Raw genomic sequence first — 16,982 nt, forward strand, 5'->3', positions numbered from 1 at the left:
TTGTGTCCATTAATTCTTTTGCGTAGAGACTGTCCGGTTTGGCCAATGTACATGGCAGAAGGGCATTGCTGGCACATGATGGCATATATCACATTGGTAGATGTGCAGGTGAACGAGCCCCTGATGGTATGGCTGATGTGATTAGGTCCTATGATGATGTCACTTGAAACACAGACTCCAAAGAGAGACTGCTGAGCTAGAATTGATATGCAAACTAGACACAATCAACTCCGGTTTGAATAAGGACTGGGAATGGCTGAGCCATTACAAACATTGACTCTATCTCCCCTTGTAAGTATTCTCACACTTATTATCAAACTGTCTGTACTGGGCTAGCTTGATTATCACTTCAAAAGTTTTTTTTCTCTTAATTAATTGGCCTCTCAGAGTTGGTAAGACAACTCCCACCTGTTTATGCTCTCTGTATGTGTGTATATATATCTCCTCAATATATGTTCCATTCTATATGCATCCGAAGAAGTGGGCTGTAGTCCACGAAAGCTTATGCTCTAATAAATTTGTTAGTCTCTAAGGTGCCACAAGTACTCCTGTTCTTCTTTTTGCGGATACAGACTAACACGGCTGTTACTCTGAAATATTGTCTGTGAGGATTCTGACCACCTTCTCCGGTATGTGCTGGCGGAAGGCAACGCATGCCAGGCGCACAGCCCTGAGCTCCCTGACATTTATGTGCAGGGTCAGTTCCTCGGGTGACCACATACCCTGGATCTTGAAGCCCCCCACATGGGCTCCCCAGCCCAGGTCCGAGGCATCTGACACTAGATCTAGTGAGGGAGGGGGCTCTCGGAAGGGGATATCCCGAAGCATGTTGCTCGGGAGGGACCACCATTGCAGGCTTGCCACCACCATTGGCGGCACCGTGAGGACCTTGTCCAGGCCGTCCCTGGCTTGGGAGTACCGGGAGGCCAGCCAAAGCTGAAGGGGCCTCATTCTGAGCCTGGCATGTCGCACCACAGAGGTGCATGCTGCCATATGGCCTAGGATTTGAAGGCACACCTGTGCCGTAGTTACCGGCAAGGCCGTGACAGAGGCGATGAGAGCTTTGAGCGTCTCAAAATTTGTCCTGTGGGAGGGAGGCTGTGGCCACCCAGGAATCTAACAGTGCTCCTATGAAGTTTATTCGCTGAACCGGGACTAATGTGGATTTCTCCTCGTTTACCACTAGGCCTTGAGCTGCGCAGGTGTTTAGCAAGAAGTTTATCTGTTCCTGCACCTGAGACCGAGACTTGCCCTTGAGCAGCCAGTCATCGAAGTAGGGGAAGATCTGTAGCCCTTTCCTCCTGAGGTGGGCCGCCACCCCCACCATACACTTTGTAAAGACCCTGGGGGCAGTTGACAGGCCAAAGGGAAGGCCCGTAAACTGGTAGTGGTCCTGACCCACCAGGAAACGGAGGAAGCGCCTGTGACCCTCGAAAACGTGGATGTGAAAGTACACATCCTGGAGGTCCAGAGCCATAAACCAATCCCCCGGGTCTAGGGATGGGATAATAGAGGCCAGGGACACCATGTGGAATTTGCAATGAACCAGGAACTGGTTGAGATTCCGCAGATCGAGGATGGGCCGAAGCCCGCCCTTCGCCTTCGGGATGAGGAAATACCTGGAGTAAAATCCCTTGCCCTGGAATTCCCAGAGTACCTTTTCCACAGCTCCCAGGGAGAGGAGGCACTCCAGGCTGAGGAGGAGGGCATGCTCCGGGTCCCCGGCCAGCTCCCGGGACAATGGATGGTGGGGAGGGGGTGAAACGAACTGCAACCTGTACCCTTGGGAGTTGGTGCTCAGGACCCATCGGTCCGACGTTATACAGTACCATTGTAGTCGGAAGGCCGATAAACGATTGGTAAAACTCAACTTTATTAACTGGGGGAGCGGGGGTGTACACTGGCAACAGGCCTGGTGACCCCCTGCAACGAGTCAAAAACACCGTTTCCTTGGCCTCTTGGCCTTCAAGGGCCCAGGTCGTGGGGTTGAACGGGATTGGCGTTGGGACCGACGCCGCTGCTCTCTCTGCCTCTTAGGCGGGGGCTCGTATCTGCCCCATGCCAGGGGAGCCGAGGGCTGCGGTCTGGGCTTGTCCTTGGCCGGCGGGACATACAGACCAAGTGTCTGTAGAGTGGTGCGGGAGTCCTTCATCCCGTGCAGACGGGTATCTATCTGGTCTGCAAATAATGCTTTGCCATCAAATGGCAGGTCCTGCATTATAGACTGGGACTCCACCGACAGCCCCGAGAGGGAAAGCCACGATGCACGCCTCATGGAGATAGCCGTGGCCATCGAACGAGCCGCCATGTCAGCTGCGTCTGAGGCAGCCTGGAGAACTGCTTTCGCTACTGCTGTACCCTCGTCGAGCAGCGCTTTGAATTCCTTCCTGTCCTGCTCTTGAAGGGGGGGGCTCGAATTTTGGCAAAGAGCCCCACAAGTTGAAGTCAAAGTGAGGGTTTGGTGGTTCGCCACCCTGAGTTGGAAACTGGCTGAGGAATAAACCTTTTTGCCAAACGTGTCCAGTCTCCTGGCCTCCTTATCCTTTGGGGTTGGTGCGGGCTGCCCGTGCCGCTCACGGTGGTTGACCGACTCCACCACCAAAGAGTTCGGAGTGGGGTGGGTTTAAAGATACTTGTGCCCTTTTGTTGGCATGAAGTATTTATGCTCCGCCTTCTTAGAGATAGGGGGCAGGGAGGCCGGGGTTTGCCATAGGCCCGTGGAGATGTTTGCCACCCCTTGGTGAAGTGGCAGTGCCACGCAGCCCGGTGCCGAAGAGGAAAGGACATTGAAAAGATTGTCCGATGGTTCCTCAATCTCCTCCGCCTGCAGGTGTAGAATGGCGGCTACAAGCCGTAGGAGCTCCTGGTGCGCCTTGAAATCCTCTTGAGATGGAGGAGGCGGTGCTGCTATGGACTCATCCGGTGCCTGCAGGGCGACTGGGATGGACCTGAGAGCATCGGGCAGTGCCGGTATGCCGTTGTTCACATCACGGTCCGGTTGCAGTGCCGTTGGCGCCGAGATGGGTACCCAGAGCAGGCTTGGGATGCGCCAGCCATGGAGCGAGGCCTCGGTGGTGCAGGCGCCTGGGGCCACGGTGCCCACTGACACCACTGTCCTTGCCATGGTGCCCCTTGCCACTGCCCTGCCTGGGGTCCCACCAGGGTTATTCGTTCCTGGGGAACGGTGTGGCCCGGGGAGGGGCGGCTGGGAGCCGAAGCGGCCGAGGATCGCACGGTGCCGTGGGAGCGGCTTGACCGGTGCTGTCCACGCCGGCTCCTGCCACAGGATTTTGACCTCGACGATGAATAGGTGTAGATGTTGGAGGGCATATCCCTGGACTCTCTTCGGTGGCTCTGGGCTCGGCATCGCGGTGCCAGTGAGTGCCAGGATGCATTCCGAATGTGGCGATCGTCGCAGTATGATCGGTGGTGCCGTCGGCGTCGAGATCCGCTCTCGCTCGACACTTCCCAAGCCAGCGCCTGCTGCCTCTGCGGGTTGAGGACGACTCAGGCGATTCCCTCCCAGGCGACTCCGACAACGGAGTAGAGGTATGTCTGGGGCTAGAGGAGGGCCCGGCAGATCAGAAGGAGATCTCCACAACCGACGTAGCCGGTGAGGGCTGGGAGCCCAATGGTGGTTTCCCTCGCGACCGGGGCCTCACCTCGGACAGCCCGCTCGGTGCTGACATGGTGGGGACGTCGCGCGCTGCCTGGGCTGCCTCCGGCATGGAGGGGACCCGTATCAGTGGGGAGGTCCATGCGGACGGGGCTGGACTACTCCGCTCTGCACGAGTCGGAGGTCTGGGCCCCGACAGGGATCGTGGGCTGGTCAACTCAGGTCCGGCCTCACCCCTGTCCTTCTCACGGCGTCGCTGGGATTTGCCCTGCTTCTTGGCTGGGGAGCGGTGCCGACTGGTGGATGGGGCTTCGCTCCGCACAGATGATGCGGTACCCGGGGCCTGGTCGGGTCGGCGCGCCGGTGCCAATGCCAATTCCATATGGTGGTCCGGAGACAAATCTCGTGTTCACGTTTAGTCCGGGGCTTAAACGATTTGCAAATTTTGCACTTCTCACTTATGTGAGACTTGCCCAGACAGCGAAGACACTCGGAGTGCGGATCGCGTCTGGGCATGGAATTGCGACAGGAGTCACACGACTTGAAGCCTGGGGCACAGGGCATGCCCCGAGCCAGGCTACTAACTAGAGAAGCTATCTATTGACGAACAAGTACCACTAAAGCTAGAAGCGCTGCAGCCAAGGCTGGAGCACAAAGTTCCGACTACCTTCACTGGCGGCAAGAAGGAACTGAGGGTGGGGGGAGCATGCAGCCCCCTTTATGGCGCGATATACCGGCGCCATTCCAGGGGTCGTAGTGGTGCTCCCTCAGTACGGGTACTGCTAAGGGAAAAACTTCCGGCACCGGTGCACGTGGCGAGCACGCACACCTATAGTGGCATACACATGAGCAATCACTTGAAGAAGAACTGAGAGGATGCGGGGCTGGCAGTACCCCTTATACTGGCACATATGCGTGCAGCATCAGAGAGCACAAGAGCCAGCCCGATAGATACCACTGAGGGGAAAATTTCCAGCAACGGTGCATGTGGCATGTGTGCACCTAACGTAGAATGAACATGAGCCAGCACTCGAAGAAGAAATAATCATATGTTTGCGTAGCAATAATTGTATACATAATACATATATAAACACACAAATCATTCAAATACCACTTCTAGAAGATTATATTTCTGAAAATTACACTGTGGCAAAGGAAGTGCCAATTTGCTTGTTCTGCAGTGACACTCCTTAAATAATGATTTGCTTTCCTGGGACAATACTTCTGGAAATGTCAAGAAATACTTCTTAATATTTTTTGTCTAAAGTCAAAATGATACTTCTGGCTTTAAATATGTCAACATTAAAAAAAAATCACAAACAAAAGTGTAGCCTCAAGGAATCAATCTGAAAGAAAAAAGTGCAAGCTTCCCCTTTTCTTGTTTAGGGCTGGCTCTCCCTCCTCCTTCTACCACCTCCTGCTTTTCTATTGTTTTAGGCCTGAGTTTTGCAAGCTGTTCCATGCAGACAGACCTCCATGTTTGTATAGATGCCCACTGACATACAGGAGTTTTATACAGATTAAAGGATCCTTTAGTGGGGGTCCACCTGGGTGCAGAAATCTTCCAGTACAGAGCAGTTTGCAAGATCAAGGCCCTAGCCTGTCAGTTCCTCTTTGGGGCTGGGCCCTTTTCTTAGTAAAGTCTACCATGTTTTACCTGCATGTATAAATAATAGTAAGTTAGTCATATTACTGCAGAACTGCTGCACAGACCAAATGCTCCACCTGGGTTGTGTGTAATGCACATAAGGGCTAAAGATTCTTGGCTTGCATGGTAAAACTGATAATAGAACTCTTTTGGAATGATTCTGCCTCCTGCATAGTAACATCAATCAATTGAGAAGCAATCCTGGCAGAGACTCAAGACTGTTCATTCAGGTCAGAAGAGGTCATGTGAAAGCATAAATGAAAAAGGGGTGAGGAAGAAATGAAAACAGCTATTCAAATACCTGTCCGGTACAGTTCTGTAGCACCCCTAAAGAATCGGGGCAAAGTTGCCTCCAATAACATAATAAAGTCTTCAAGCTCTTCAGTGACTCCCACTAGGAAGAATTCATTAATCAGGTTGTACTTGGCTTGTTCCAAAGCCCATCTGCTCCCCACATTCCTAAAATGATAAAAAGTAATTACAGCAAGGTTCTGAAGTCAGCCAAGAATTCTTGATTCCTAGATGTAGTTTTCTTCACATCATCTTCGCACAGGCAAGAGAGACTCATTTTAAAATCACACCCTCTCTAATTTCCTTTACCTAACTTCCCCTCCCCAATTTCTCTCACCTGTGACTATGTCAACACCAAACCCAAACGTCATGGATTATGGCTTTACAAGGCTGCTCACAACAGTCTCTTGCTAATACTAACACCTCACCCACTAGGGTGTAGCAATTATATGGTTATTCCTTTAATTCAATTTCTAAAATTTTACTTTTTCTGTGCCTCAAGAATTAAATGGTCAGAACTACCATTTTTTGCCTACTCAAAAAATGAAGTATGGGGGGGCACATACCCTCCTTTTTTAATGCTCTCATAAATATCGTCTCATAATTCCTCTGATTTAGCAAGTCTTATTACCATAGTTAAATACCCGCATAAAAGCAAAGCTGGGCTTATAGAGGAGAAAGAATAGAACTGTCATCTCTCCCACTTTTATGGTTTCATTGCCAGAAAGGAAAGGGGGGATAGAGGGGCTCAAAGCTTCTTCTTCCTCAGGTCCCACTGCCAGACAGGGGTACATGGGGCTTGCCCACATTACACAGAGTTTGCACTTGAGTACAAGTCCCCAAGTGGCCACCTGCTTTGCCTGTGATTAAATCCACCAAATTTAGGTATAACAGACTTGATAATAATGCTCCGTGTCTTCACTCAGAACCTTTCAGTATATTTGTTTCCACTGACAGCAGTTAGCAACTTCTCTATCACTGAGTGTTAAAAGGATTTGAATGGAATTGTTGTACACGAATAAGTCATTTTCAAACTTACATTCCCTGGAGACTTGCTTAAAGTACATGGCTCTTGTATAAGAAACAAAAATGCTTGATCCACATGTACAGTTAATCCTTATCAAATTTCATTTCACCTTCTAACAAATAAGCTGCATTTATTATCGAGAGTTTGGCAAACAGCTTAGCAAAACAGCACCTCAAACCAAGCTACTTATATCATCATTTTCCCTCTGTATAAAACTCAAATAGCTTGAACAGGAGAACACTTAGTTCAGACAAACATGTACACTAAGATTTAGCCTGATTCAACAAGAAATTGTGGCTATTGAATCCGTAATACTGCAGTCTATAATGGAAATGCTGATTTTTAGTTATAGAATTGTTTGCACACTTCTATAACGTCTATTACAAAACAAATGTCTTTTAAACTTATTCCTTGGAAAACAGTTGCACGAATCTTTTAAAGTCAAATACCTTTGGAAGGTAAACTCAAAGTACACATCAGTGAATTACATGCTGGTATACTCCAGATGCTCTCATTCTTTCTCAACATCTAACCCTCCAGCACACATTCACTTATTAAATATAGATTATAGTGATAATATACTTGATTATCAGCTTAAGCCAATTTTATCTCCCTACCAGCATTCTGAGCTGTGGCCACAGAAGAATGGAATTTGAAGCCAAAGTTTCTCTGGAGCACAGTCTGAGCCTCCAGCTGCTACACATTCATCAAAGGTCTGGAACAAAGACAAAGTTGCAAAGTGAGCTATAAACCACAGCCTTACATATCAAACATCTTACCATGGCTAGTTGTTAAATGTGCTGGGGATAGAGGAATACAAGATGTGGGGAAAAGAGAACAAATTTTTTTTTTCAAGCTTTGTTTTCAAAATACCGTATAAAGAGAATCTATTGGTCTTAACATTTAGTGATTGAAATTAACTGACTACTTTAAGTCCTGCTTGTATCCTCTGCAGAAAAGCAAGACTATATATTAATATTACAGTTTTTCCTTATTAAAAAAAATCATAACAATGGTCCCAAATGCTGAAATAACATTACTGCAAAATGGAGTGGGGATTGGATCATAACTGTATAATACAGTGAATTTTTTGTTTTTATAAAAGATATGGTAAAATAGTGGTAGATTATTGAGCCTACCAACAAATTACTGGTATCTCTTTTCAAATCTGAGTCTATAAAAGACGGTTACTTACCCTTCGTGTAACTGTTATTCTTCGAGATGTGTTGTTCACTTCCATTCCAATCAGGTGTGTGCGCGCTGCGTGCACAGTCGTCGGAAACTTTTTCCCTTAGCAGCTTCCGCCGGGTCAGCTAGGGAGCCCTTTGGAGTGGCGCCTTCATTGTGCTCAATATATGACCTTGCCGACCCGACCCTGCTTCAGTTCCTTCTTGCCGGCTACTCCGACAGAGGGGAAGGAGAGCAGGTATTGAAATGGACGTGAACAACACATCTCGAAGAACAACAGTTACAAGAAGGTGAATAACTGTCTTTTCTTCTTCGAGTGCTTGTTCATGTTGATTCCCAATCAGGTGTCTCCCAAGCTCTCCCCCGGGGGAAGGGGCTGGAGTTAAGGAATCACTAACTGGAGCACCGCTCTACCGAGAGCTGCATTGTCTCTAGCATGCTGGGTGATGGCATAGTGGGTGGTAAACGTGTGCACTGAAGACCAGGTCGCCGCTCTGCAGATCTCCTGGAATGGGCACCTGGGTCAGGAAAGCAGCGGCCGAGGCTTGAGCTCGTGTTGAGTGGGCCGTAATAGATGGGGTTGGGACCTTAGCAAGGTCGTAGCAGGTACGGATGCTGTCCGTGATCCAGGAAGAAATGTGTTGTGAGGAGACCGGAAGCCCCTTCATCTGATCTGCCACTGCTACAAACAGTTGGTTCGACTTCCTGAAAGGCTTCGTGTGCTCAGTGTAGAATGCTAGCGTTCTACGCACACCTAGTGAGTGAAGCCTCTGCTCCTGTGCAGTAGCATGTGGCTTGGGATAGAAGATTGATACAAAAATGTCTTGGCCAATATGGAACTGGGATACCACCTTGCGCAGGAAGGCCGGGTGCGGCCTGAGCTGTACTTTGTCCTTATGGAAGACTGGTGGGCAGGGAGATGGGTTGGAGGTTAACGCTTTTAAGTCTGACACCCTCCTGGCTGATGTGATGGCAACCAGGAATGCCACATTCCATGAGAGGTGCAGAAGGGAGCATGTAGCCAGTGGTTCGAATGGGGCCCTCCATTAGCCTAGTGAGGACCAGATTGAGATCCCAAGCAGGTACCGGTGGTCGGGATTGTGAATATGGTCTTTCCATACCTTTCAGGAAACAGCCCACCATACGGTTGGCGAATACCGAGCGCCCCAACTCTCCCGGATGGAATGCCGAGACGGCCATGAGGTGTACTCTGATGGATGATCCTGCCAAACCTTGCTGCTTCCGATGCAGTAAATACTTCAGGATGAACGGTACAGAGTCTTGAAGTGGAGGTATGCGACTCTGCTCACACCAGCACGAGAACCTTTTCCACTTAGCTAGGCAAGTGGCCCTGGTGGAAGGTTTCCTGCTACCAAGCAGCACCTCTCTCAACGTGCATTGGAGCTCCATTGAGTTTAACCATGGGTGGAGCGGTAGAGCGATCGGGGTGTCCACTGACAGCTCCAGAAGCGTGGTGTACCAATGCTGGTATGGCCACACAAGGGCCAGTAGAATTGCCTCCGCCTTGTCTCTGTGGAACTTGAGCAGTACCTTGTGGATGAGTGGTATCGGCAGGAAGGCCTACATTTGATGGTCTCTCCACGGTAGCATGAACGCGTCCGAGATAAGAGCCAGGACTGTGCTTTTGGAAACAGCAAAACAGTGGACACTTCCTGTTGCTCCTGGTGGCGAATAGGTCTACCCGGGGAAAAACCCACCTTTGGAAGATGGAATGTATGACGTCTGGACGGATGGACCACTTGTGGTCGCGGAACGACCTGTTGAGGTGGTCCGCAAGCTCGTTCCGTACTCCAGGGAGATAGTCCACTCCATTCACCTGGAGGCGTCCTGTACAAAAATCCCACAGCTGGAGAGCCTCCCAACAGAGAGGGGAAGAGTGGGCTCTGCCCTGTTTGTTTATGTAAAACATGGCCGTGGTGTTATCGGTCAGCACCGCCACACACTGACCTTGTAAGGGGTCCGCAAGGTCAGGCAAGCTAGTCTTACCACTCTGAGCTCCTTTATATTGATGTGGAGCAGGATCTAGGACTGCAACCACTGGCCCTACGTCTGTAGATCTCCCACGTGGGCCCCCCAACCTAGGTCTGACGCTCCCGTTACTAAGATCATGGACGGTTGAGGGATGCTGAATGGGATCGCTTCGCAGACCATGCGAGGGTCCAGTCACCAGTATAGGGTATTTAAGACTTGCTCTAGCACTGTTATTACCAAGTCCGAACTGTCTTGAGATAAGCTGAGGTGAGCCATGCCTGGAGTGGTCTGAGCCTCAGCCTGGCATGCCTGACCAAACAGGTGCATGCCACCATGTGTCCAAGGAGACTGAGGCATGTCCTCATGATTGTGATGGGGTATTGCCTGATAATCTGAATGATGCCTGTCAGTGCTTGATATCTGGACTCTGGCAGTATCGCTCTTCCCTGAACCAAATCCAGCACCGCCCCAATGAATTCTATTCGTTGGGTCGGTGACAGCATCGACTTGTCCACACTGAGGAGGAGTCCTAGTCTCTGGAAGTTCTCTCTGACTAACTGGACTTGGGACTCCACTTGCTCCCTGGAGCGCCCCCGGAGCAAACAGTCGTCGAGGTAGGGATAAACCGCTCTCTTGCGGAGAAAGGCTGCAACTACCGAAATGCACTTGGTGAACACTCGGGGGGGGGGGGGGGGGGGGATCTTCGATGCACCGTGAACTGATAGTGTTTGTGGTCGACAACAAACCTCAGGAAACGTCTGTGGGCCAGCCAAATGGCTATATGGAAGTGCGTCTTTCATATCGAGGGCAGCGTACCAGTCCCCTGGATCCAGGGAAGGGATAATGGTGCTCAGGGAGACCATGCGGAACTTCAACTTTACCATGAACTGACTGAGCCCTTGCAGGTCTAAAATGGGTCTGAGATCCCTTCTTTGCCTTAGGGATTAGGAAATAGCGGGAGTAGAATCCCTTGCCCCATAGCTCCTGAGGAACCTCCTCCGCTGCCCCTATGGTGAGGAGCGATTGCACCTCCTGGATAAGGACTTGCTCATGAGAAGGGTCCCTGAAGAGGGATGGGGAAGGGGGTGGGAGGGAGGGGAGGAGCAGAATTGGAGAGAATATCCCACTTCTACCGGGCGAAGACCCCAGCGGTCCGATGTTATATGGGACCACACACGGTAGAAGTGGGATAGACAGTTCAGAAAGGTAAGGACCCAGGATAGTGGTGGGTATGTTGTCCTTGGGCGTCCCTTCAAAACCCTTGTTTGGGTCCCGATGGTGGCTTGGTCGGGCCCTGCCCCTAGCCTGAAGGCGGGTTAGAAGGTCTATGCCTATTGTTCCCTACAGCAGTATGTGACCTACGTTGGGTGAGGCTGATATTGTCTCTGCTGCTGCTGGGGTTGAGGCTTGAAAGGCTTTCTTTGGGCAGCAGGCGAGTTCATCCCCAGAGATTTCACCATTGAGGCTATGGAGCCTTGAGTCTGTCTGCTCCGAAAACAGTCCTGCGCCCTCAAAGGGAAGGTCAGGGTCTGTTGAACTTCCAGGGGAAGACTGGAAGCTTGGAGCCATGCGGTCCTCCTCATGACCACTCCATTGGAGATGGTACGTGCCACAGAGACTGCCGAGTCCAGGGGGGCCTGTAGGGATGCCCTGGCCACCGCCTTCCCCTCCTCGACCAGAGCTGAGAACTACGTCTTTGACTCTGCAGGGAGTAATTCTTTGTATTTGGACATAGAGTCCCAAGAGTTAAAGTTACATGCTGAGGATAGCCTGCTGGTTGGCTATCCTCAGCTGTAGGCCCCCTGCGGCATATACTTACCTGCCAAAGAGGTCTGTACATTTGGCCTCCTTAGCCTTGGGTGCGGCACCTGTTGCCCTTGGCACACCTTTTCATTCACTGCTGAGACCACCAGGGAGCAATGGTGTGGGTGGGAGAATAAAAAACTCATATCCTTTGGAGGCGACAAACTACTTCCTTTCCACTCCCCTGGCAGTGGGCAGAATGGAGTCTGCCACAGGGTCTTCTTCTTCTTTATTATTATTATAGGTAACACCACTCTGGAAGGACCCCTCTGGGGTGAGAATGTCCACCATTGTGTCCTCTGATTCGGTTACGTCCTCCACCTCTAGGGTCATGTTACGGACAATGCGGCAGAGCAGGTCCTGGTGTGCCCTGTGGTCCATGGGTGGAGGACATAAAGCTGATGCTCCTGCCACTGCTTCATCAGGCTAGGATGATGAGGAAGCACGTGGGAGCACAGGGGTCCTCATGGCTCTCTAGCTGCCCAGGTTGTTCCTGGGTTCTGTTAGACTTCTCCATTGGTCCAACCTGGTTGGATGCGTCCTGGGCTATGGCTGGTTCTGGAGCCAGTTCCGCTGACTCCCCCCGTAGTATGAGGGGGTGGTCTGGAGAGGTTCGCTTCCATAACTCGAGGGGTAAGTCTATCCATCGGTGACCGGAAAGGGTGACGTCCTGAGGTCCTGAGGCCACTGACCTAGAAGCCCTCGAAGGGGTACCCTGGGCCTGATGGTAAGCTCAGGGGGTCCAGAAGGGCCATTTTGTGTGTGTGTGGGGGGGAAGGCCACTGCGGCTGCCAGGCCACTTATACGTCTCTTTGGTGCTTAGTGGACCTATGTCTACTGTGCCTTGAGTTGGCCTCCAAGTCTGAAGACCCCGAGGGCTATGACCACGGCGGTGCAGACGATCCCTGAGCTGGCAGTCGGTGCCGTGAAGAGGAGGTCAGGGAACAGTGCTGTGACGATCACGTCGAAGGTCGGTGCTGGCTATCCCGCGACCAAGGCTGGTGCCAGGGAACGGCGGCTGTGCTCCGGGGCCATGTGTCGGTGCTGGCCCTGTGAGGGTGTTCTAGATCAGTGCCGACTCCTCGGTGCTGGAGATATCTCTCGTCATGCTCCCAGTGCCATGCGATCTTGTACCGAGGCCAGTGCGTGTTGCAGCGATGGGGACCTGGAATGGTGCCGGGAACAGTGCCAGTCCGGCGACGAAGAGAGCCTCATCATCGCGGGCTTGCCTCTAGATGGTACCCGTCTAGGCGGTGCTGGAGGCTTCTCTTTAACAGCCGCTGGCTGAGGCGCAGTTATTTCAGTGAGCTCCTTAGCAGCTTCAAAAGTGTCCAGAGTGGAGGGGGGCTCCAACACCTCCGCCAGGCACTTCCCCGTTGGATAGTCACTAAGTGCCGGGCTCAACAGTGCTGTCTGGGGTGCTGGAATCAACGGCACAAGCTCTTGGTGCTTGGGAGCTGAATCTTTCCTCTGGAGCAGCAAAGCCTCCCCTGATGGTGTCACAGTTCTCTGAAGAGAGCGCCCTCCGTCCACCTTCTTATGGCACTTGTGGGGCACCGGAGACGTGGAACAGTGCCAGGGCACTGCTTCTTGCTGTGGTGCCAGGGATCTTTGGTGCCGAGGGGCTCTCGCACCAGAGTCCTTCCTTGGCACTGTTTCATGGATTGTTGGACGGAGTGCAGCTTCCAACAGTAACTGTTTTAAACAGAAGTCATGCTCCTTTCTAGTTCTAGGCTTGAAAGCCTTACAAATCTTGCAGCGCTCAGACTGATGCGCCTCTTCCAGACACCTCAGGCACAAGTTGTGGGGATCACTATTAGGCATAGGCTTTCGGCATACGCTGCAAGACAAACCCTTGGACTTGAGGCATGCCCCGAAGCCCAAGGCGGGATGAGGGGAGAGAAATGATCCCATGCACCAATTTCTATGCTAACTACAAACAATAATACACTAACTACTAAAACAGGGTTCTCAAACTGGGGGTTGGGACCCCTCAGGGGGTTGCGAGGTTATTACATGGGGGGTCATGAGCTGTCCGCCTCCACCCCAAACCCCAATTTGCCTCCAGCATTTATAATGGTGTTAAATATATAAAAAAGTGTTTTTAATGTATAAGGGGGGGGTCACACTCAGAGGCTTGCTGTGTGAAAAGGGTCACCAGTACAAAAGCCTGAGAACCCCTGTACTAAAACAAGAAACTGGGTAGAACTAGGTATTAGGCTAAGGGAATACTTGCAAACAAGTGAAACGCAGTTCCAATGTCACCACGGACGGTAAGAAGGAACTGAAGGGGGGTCGGGTGGGTCATATATTGAGCGCCATGAAGGCGCCACTCCAGGAGGCTCCCTAGCTGACCCGACGGGAGCTGCTAAGGGAAAAATTTCCAACGACCGTGCACGCAGTGCGCGCACACCTGATTGGAATCGACGTGAACAAGCACTCGAAGAAGAACTTAAAATACTATGGCTCCAAGTTAGGGTAGACATGAAAGTAAGTTACTACATCCAACTTCACTTTGAAGAAAAGAAAACAAAACTAGACACACGACATCATTCTGCACACATGGATACCTGCAGTGAAGCATAGTGTTTCAAGCTTATAATGCCAGTTACAATAAAAGTTCTATTAACATTGGAGGGAAATTAGTATTAAAAACATGCTATCCATACAGTAGTCAGAAACTCAAGTATTTATGATTTCTCCAAGCCAGGTATAGGATACATGTACTGTTTTTATTCTGTGGAAGTCTATTATAGTTTGAAGACGGCTTTTTACAATATTTCTTGTGTTCTGTGCAATTAAAAACATTACTGTTTTGATAAGTTCATCAAACCTATAAAGTGAAAATAAATTGGGGAAAAGATTTTAAAAAATATAAGACTTGCATTTGTTTAATTTTAACTGACTATAGACCCAGTAAGATTTAGGACTCTACTGCTCTTGTAACTTTTGTTAGGAATCCAACCCAAGATGCAGACACTTACAAGCAGATTGCTTGAAATTGCTTCAGTTTGGTAAAATCATGCATTTCCAAATAAAGCTTTGCCCATACTTCAGTAAAATATATTTGAGCATTTTCCATAGTGCAGAACTTTAAGGTGTTCACAATTCAGCACTGATAACAATGTGGCATCTCACTGAAATGATGCTTTTCTGAAAGATAAACACGTTTTAACCTGAGTCACAAAACAATTTAAGAATCTGCCCAGCTCAAAGTGAGGCGGTTAGCATCTTAAAAGTTGCCAGAGAGAAAGATTTATGCTTGAAATGACAGAGGAAAAAGATCATTTTCTTTTTTCCTCTTTCATGAGTGCTATTTATCCACTCTAAGTATTTATACAGCATCAATCAACATATCTAAGCATTGACCTGTCCCGGGCACATTTCCCGACCTGTGCAGACATATGCCAAATATGAGTTGGAATTTATCAGCCGATAAGATTTCTCCATCACCACAGGTCACTTTGTAGTTAAAGCTAAAAACAGCTAAATAATTTCCTAAATAAAACAAAATGAAGACATCCACCTCCCATTCTCTCCTCCACCTACATCTTGACAGCTATATCAACAGAAATTCTAACATAGAAACTTTTGTACTTAAGAGATTCTGTTCTCATAGCCAAGGTATTCATTTTACTCTGGGATGTTCAACAGAAAGATAATAGTTCTTCTCTGTCCATGTAGCAAAATAAGAATGCCACTCAAATTACTGTACACTGTAAGTCCTCTATACTAGCTGAACCTCTATTAGAATTCCCTTAAACCATGATGGGATATCAGTAAGAGGAACTGCCATGCAAAACTCTTTTCTATTTTGGAAAATGGATAATGATGAACTGCATCTGCATAAGCATAATGGTGATGGTTGTAAGGTACATCGAGACTAATTAAGGATATAACCAGCTTCCATTATAATGGTTATTTCTGTCCCTCAACAATTTTAGTTTGGAATTAGATTACATTTGTTTACCAAAACAATGGCACTATTTTATCAAAAAGTTCACATTGTTGTTCCTTGATAATAATGTTTTGTATGTTGTTTAATAAGAAAAGCATATAACATAGTCAGCTTATAATTACATTAGACATACACGTGAGGCTGGTCAACATGTACGTAATTATAGGCGTCTTTTAGAAGGGTTTGTGCTTTCTGTGAGTTTACTGATAAAAGAGCAGTATTTATTTTGGGTTAGAGTTAAGGCTGTACTGTAATGAATATGCATTTGGAACTTGGTAAGAATTATTATTACTAGAAAGCCTGTGCTGTCACATGGGGGTAATTTGTAAAGTCATGTGTGTAAGAAAAGCCAAATATGGCTGAGAACTTAAGTTGGGTGGTAACAGACTGTGAAATCCAGTGATGACTAAACCTGGTAATATTTTGAACATGATTGTGGATATTTCTATTACTTTCGACTCAACAAACATTCTAGGCTTCAGAGTGACAAGCTTAGAAGCTCGTTATACAGATGTAGGCTGGGTAAAGTTATATATCATCCTTAACTAGTTGCTTATTTACTTAACAATTTTTAAGGAACATGATTGATAAGAGAAAAACTTAACTCTTAGCAATCTTAACTGGTTTTCTAAATGTAAGTTTTTGATTTTGGATTGTATCAAGAAAAATCATATCTAATAAGCAGCTAAACTGTCTTGCTGAAAGAAACATGCAGAAGATGCTATAGTACTGTTAATGCTTAAATTAGTGGCTCTTTGGAAGTTATCTAAAGTCATATGTACAATGACAATTCAGATGGGATTCAGAGATATATAGTAAATGATTATGGTGATGGATACTCTGAATTTTATATCTGATGCAAGTAAAACTGTCATCCTTTTGTTAAGTAAAGCTTCCTCAAAACACTTTGAAAAGGTTGCATGGGCAGCATTATAATCTGAATTATTACAAACAGTGAGAGAAATTAAAGCTTGGTGACAAAATTTTATCTGGGTAGAATAGGGTGCTTGTGGGACAATTCAAATGCGTATGGCAAAACCAGTAATATCTAAAATCAAAATACATTTATGTTAGCTAAAGTGACATGATAAAAGATTGAAAACAAGAGCCTGAAGTACAAGAACAGAGAATTATTAAGTAACACATTAGGAAGGTTTAAATTGAAACTAATGATAATAGCTCTAATCTCTGAAGGAAGTTATTTAAAGTGCATTCTATTCTGAAAAGAGATTCCATAGAAGTGGCATTGTGGGTTTTTGGCTTATTGGTTCTTAATAAATGCACACCAGATGTGTTCAGATTACAAATTACACCTAAAATGGTGTTTTTATTTTTTGTTTTTTAATTAACTTCCAGTCCAGTAAACTTATCCTGGAATCACAGTTAGTTCTCTTTATCTCAGACATCTCCCCCAGTGAAAAGTTCTGCAGGTCAAATTATGCCTCCAATGACACTGTAA

The 16,982-nt window shown here is 48.2% G+C and overlaps 1 protein-coding gene across 2 annotated transcripts in view; it reads right to left on the reverse strand.

Moving 5' to 3' along the window:
- HS2ST1 (heparan sulfate 2-O-sulfotransferase 1) overlaps nucleotides 1-16,982 on the reverse strand; it is a 183,113-nt gene that overhangs the window by 18,774 nt on the left and 147,357 nt on the right. For both annotated transcript variants that reach the window (XM_034778364.1, XM_034778365.1), the window contains 2 exons: nucleotides 7,200-7,297; nucleotides 5,566-5,723 (listed from right to left, as the gene is read on the reverse strand). In XM_034778364.1, coding sequence (XP_034634255.1) covers nucleotides 5,566-5,723; nucleotides 7,200-7,297 — 256 coding nt within the window. The remainder of the gene's footprint in view (nucleotides 1-5,565; nucleotides 5,724-7,199; nucleotides 7,298-16,982) is intronic.

This window comes from Trachemys scripta, chromosome 8, assembly GCF_013100865.1.
Source record: "Trachemys scripta elegans isolate TJP31775 chromosome 8, CAS_Tse_1.0, whole genome shotgun sequence".
In the NCBI taxonomy this organism is placed as follows: Eukaryota; Metazoa; Chordata; order Testudines; family Emydidae; genus Trachemys; species Trachemys scripta.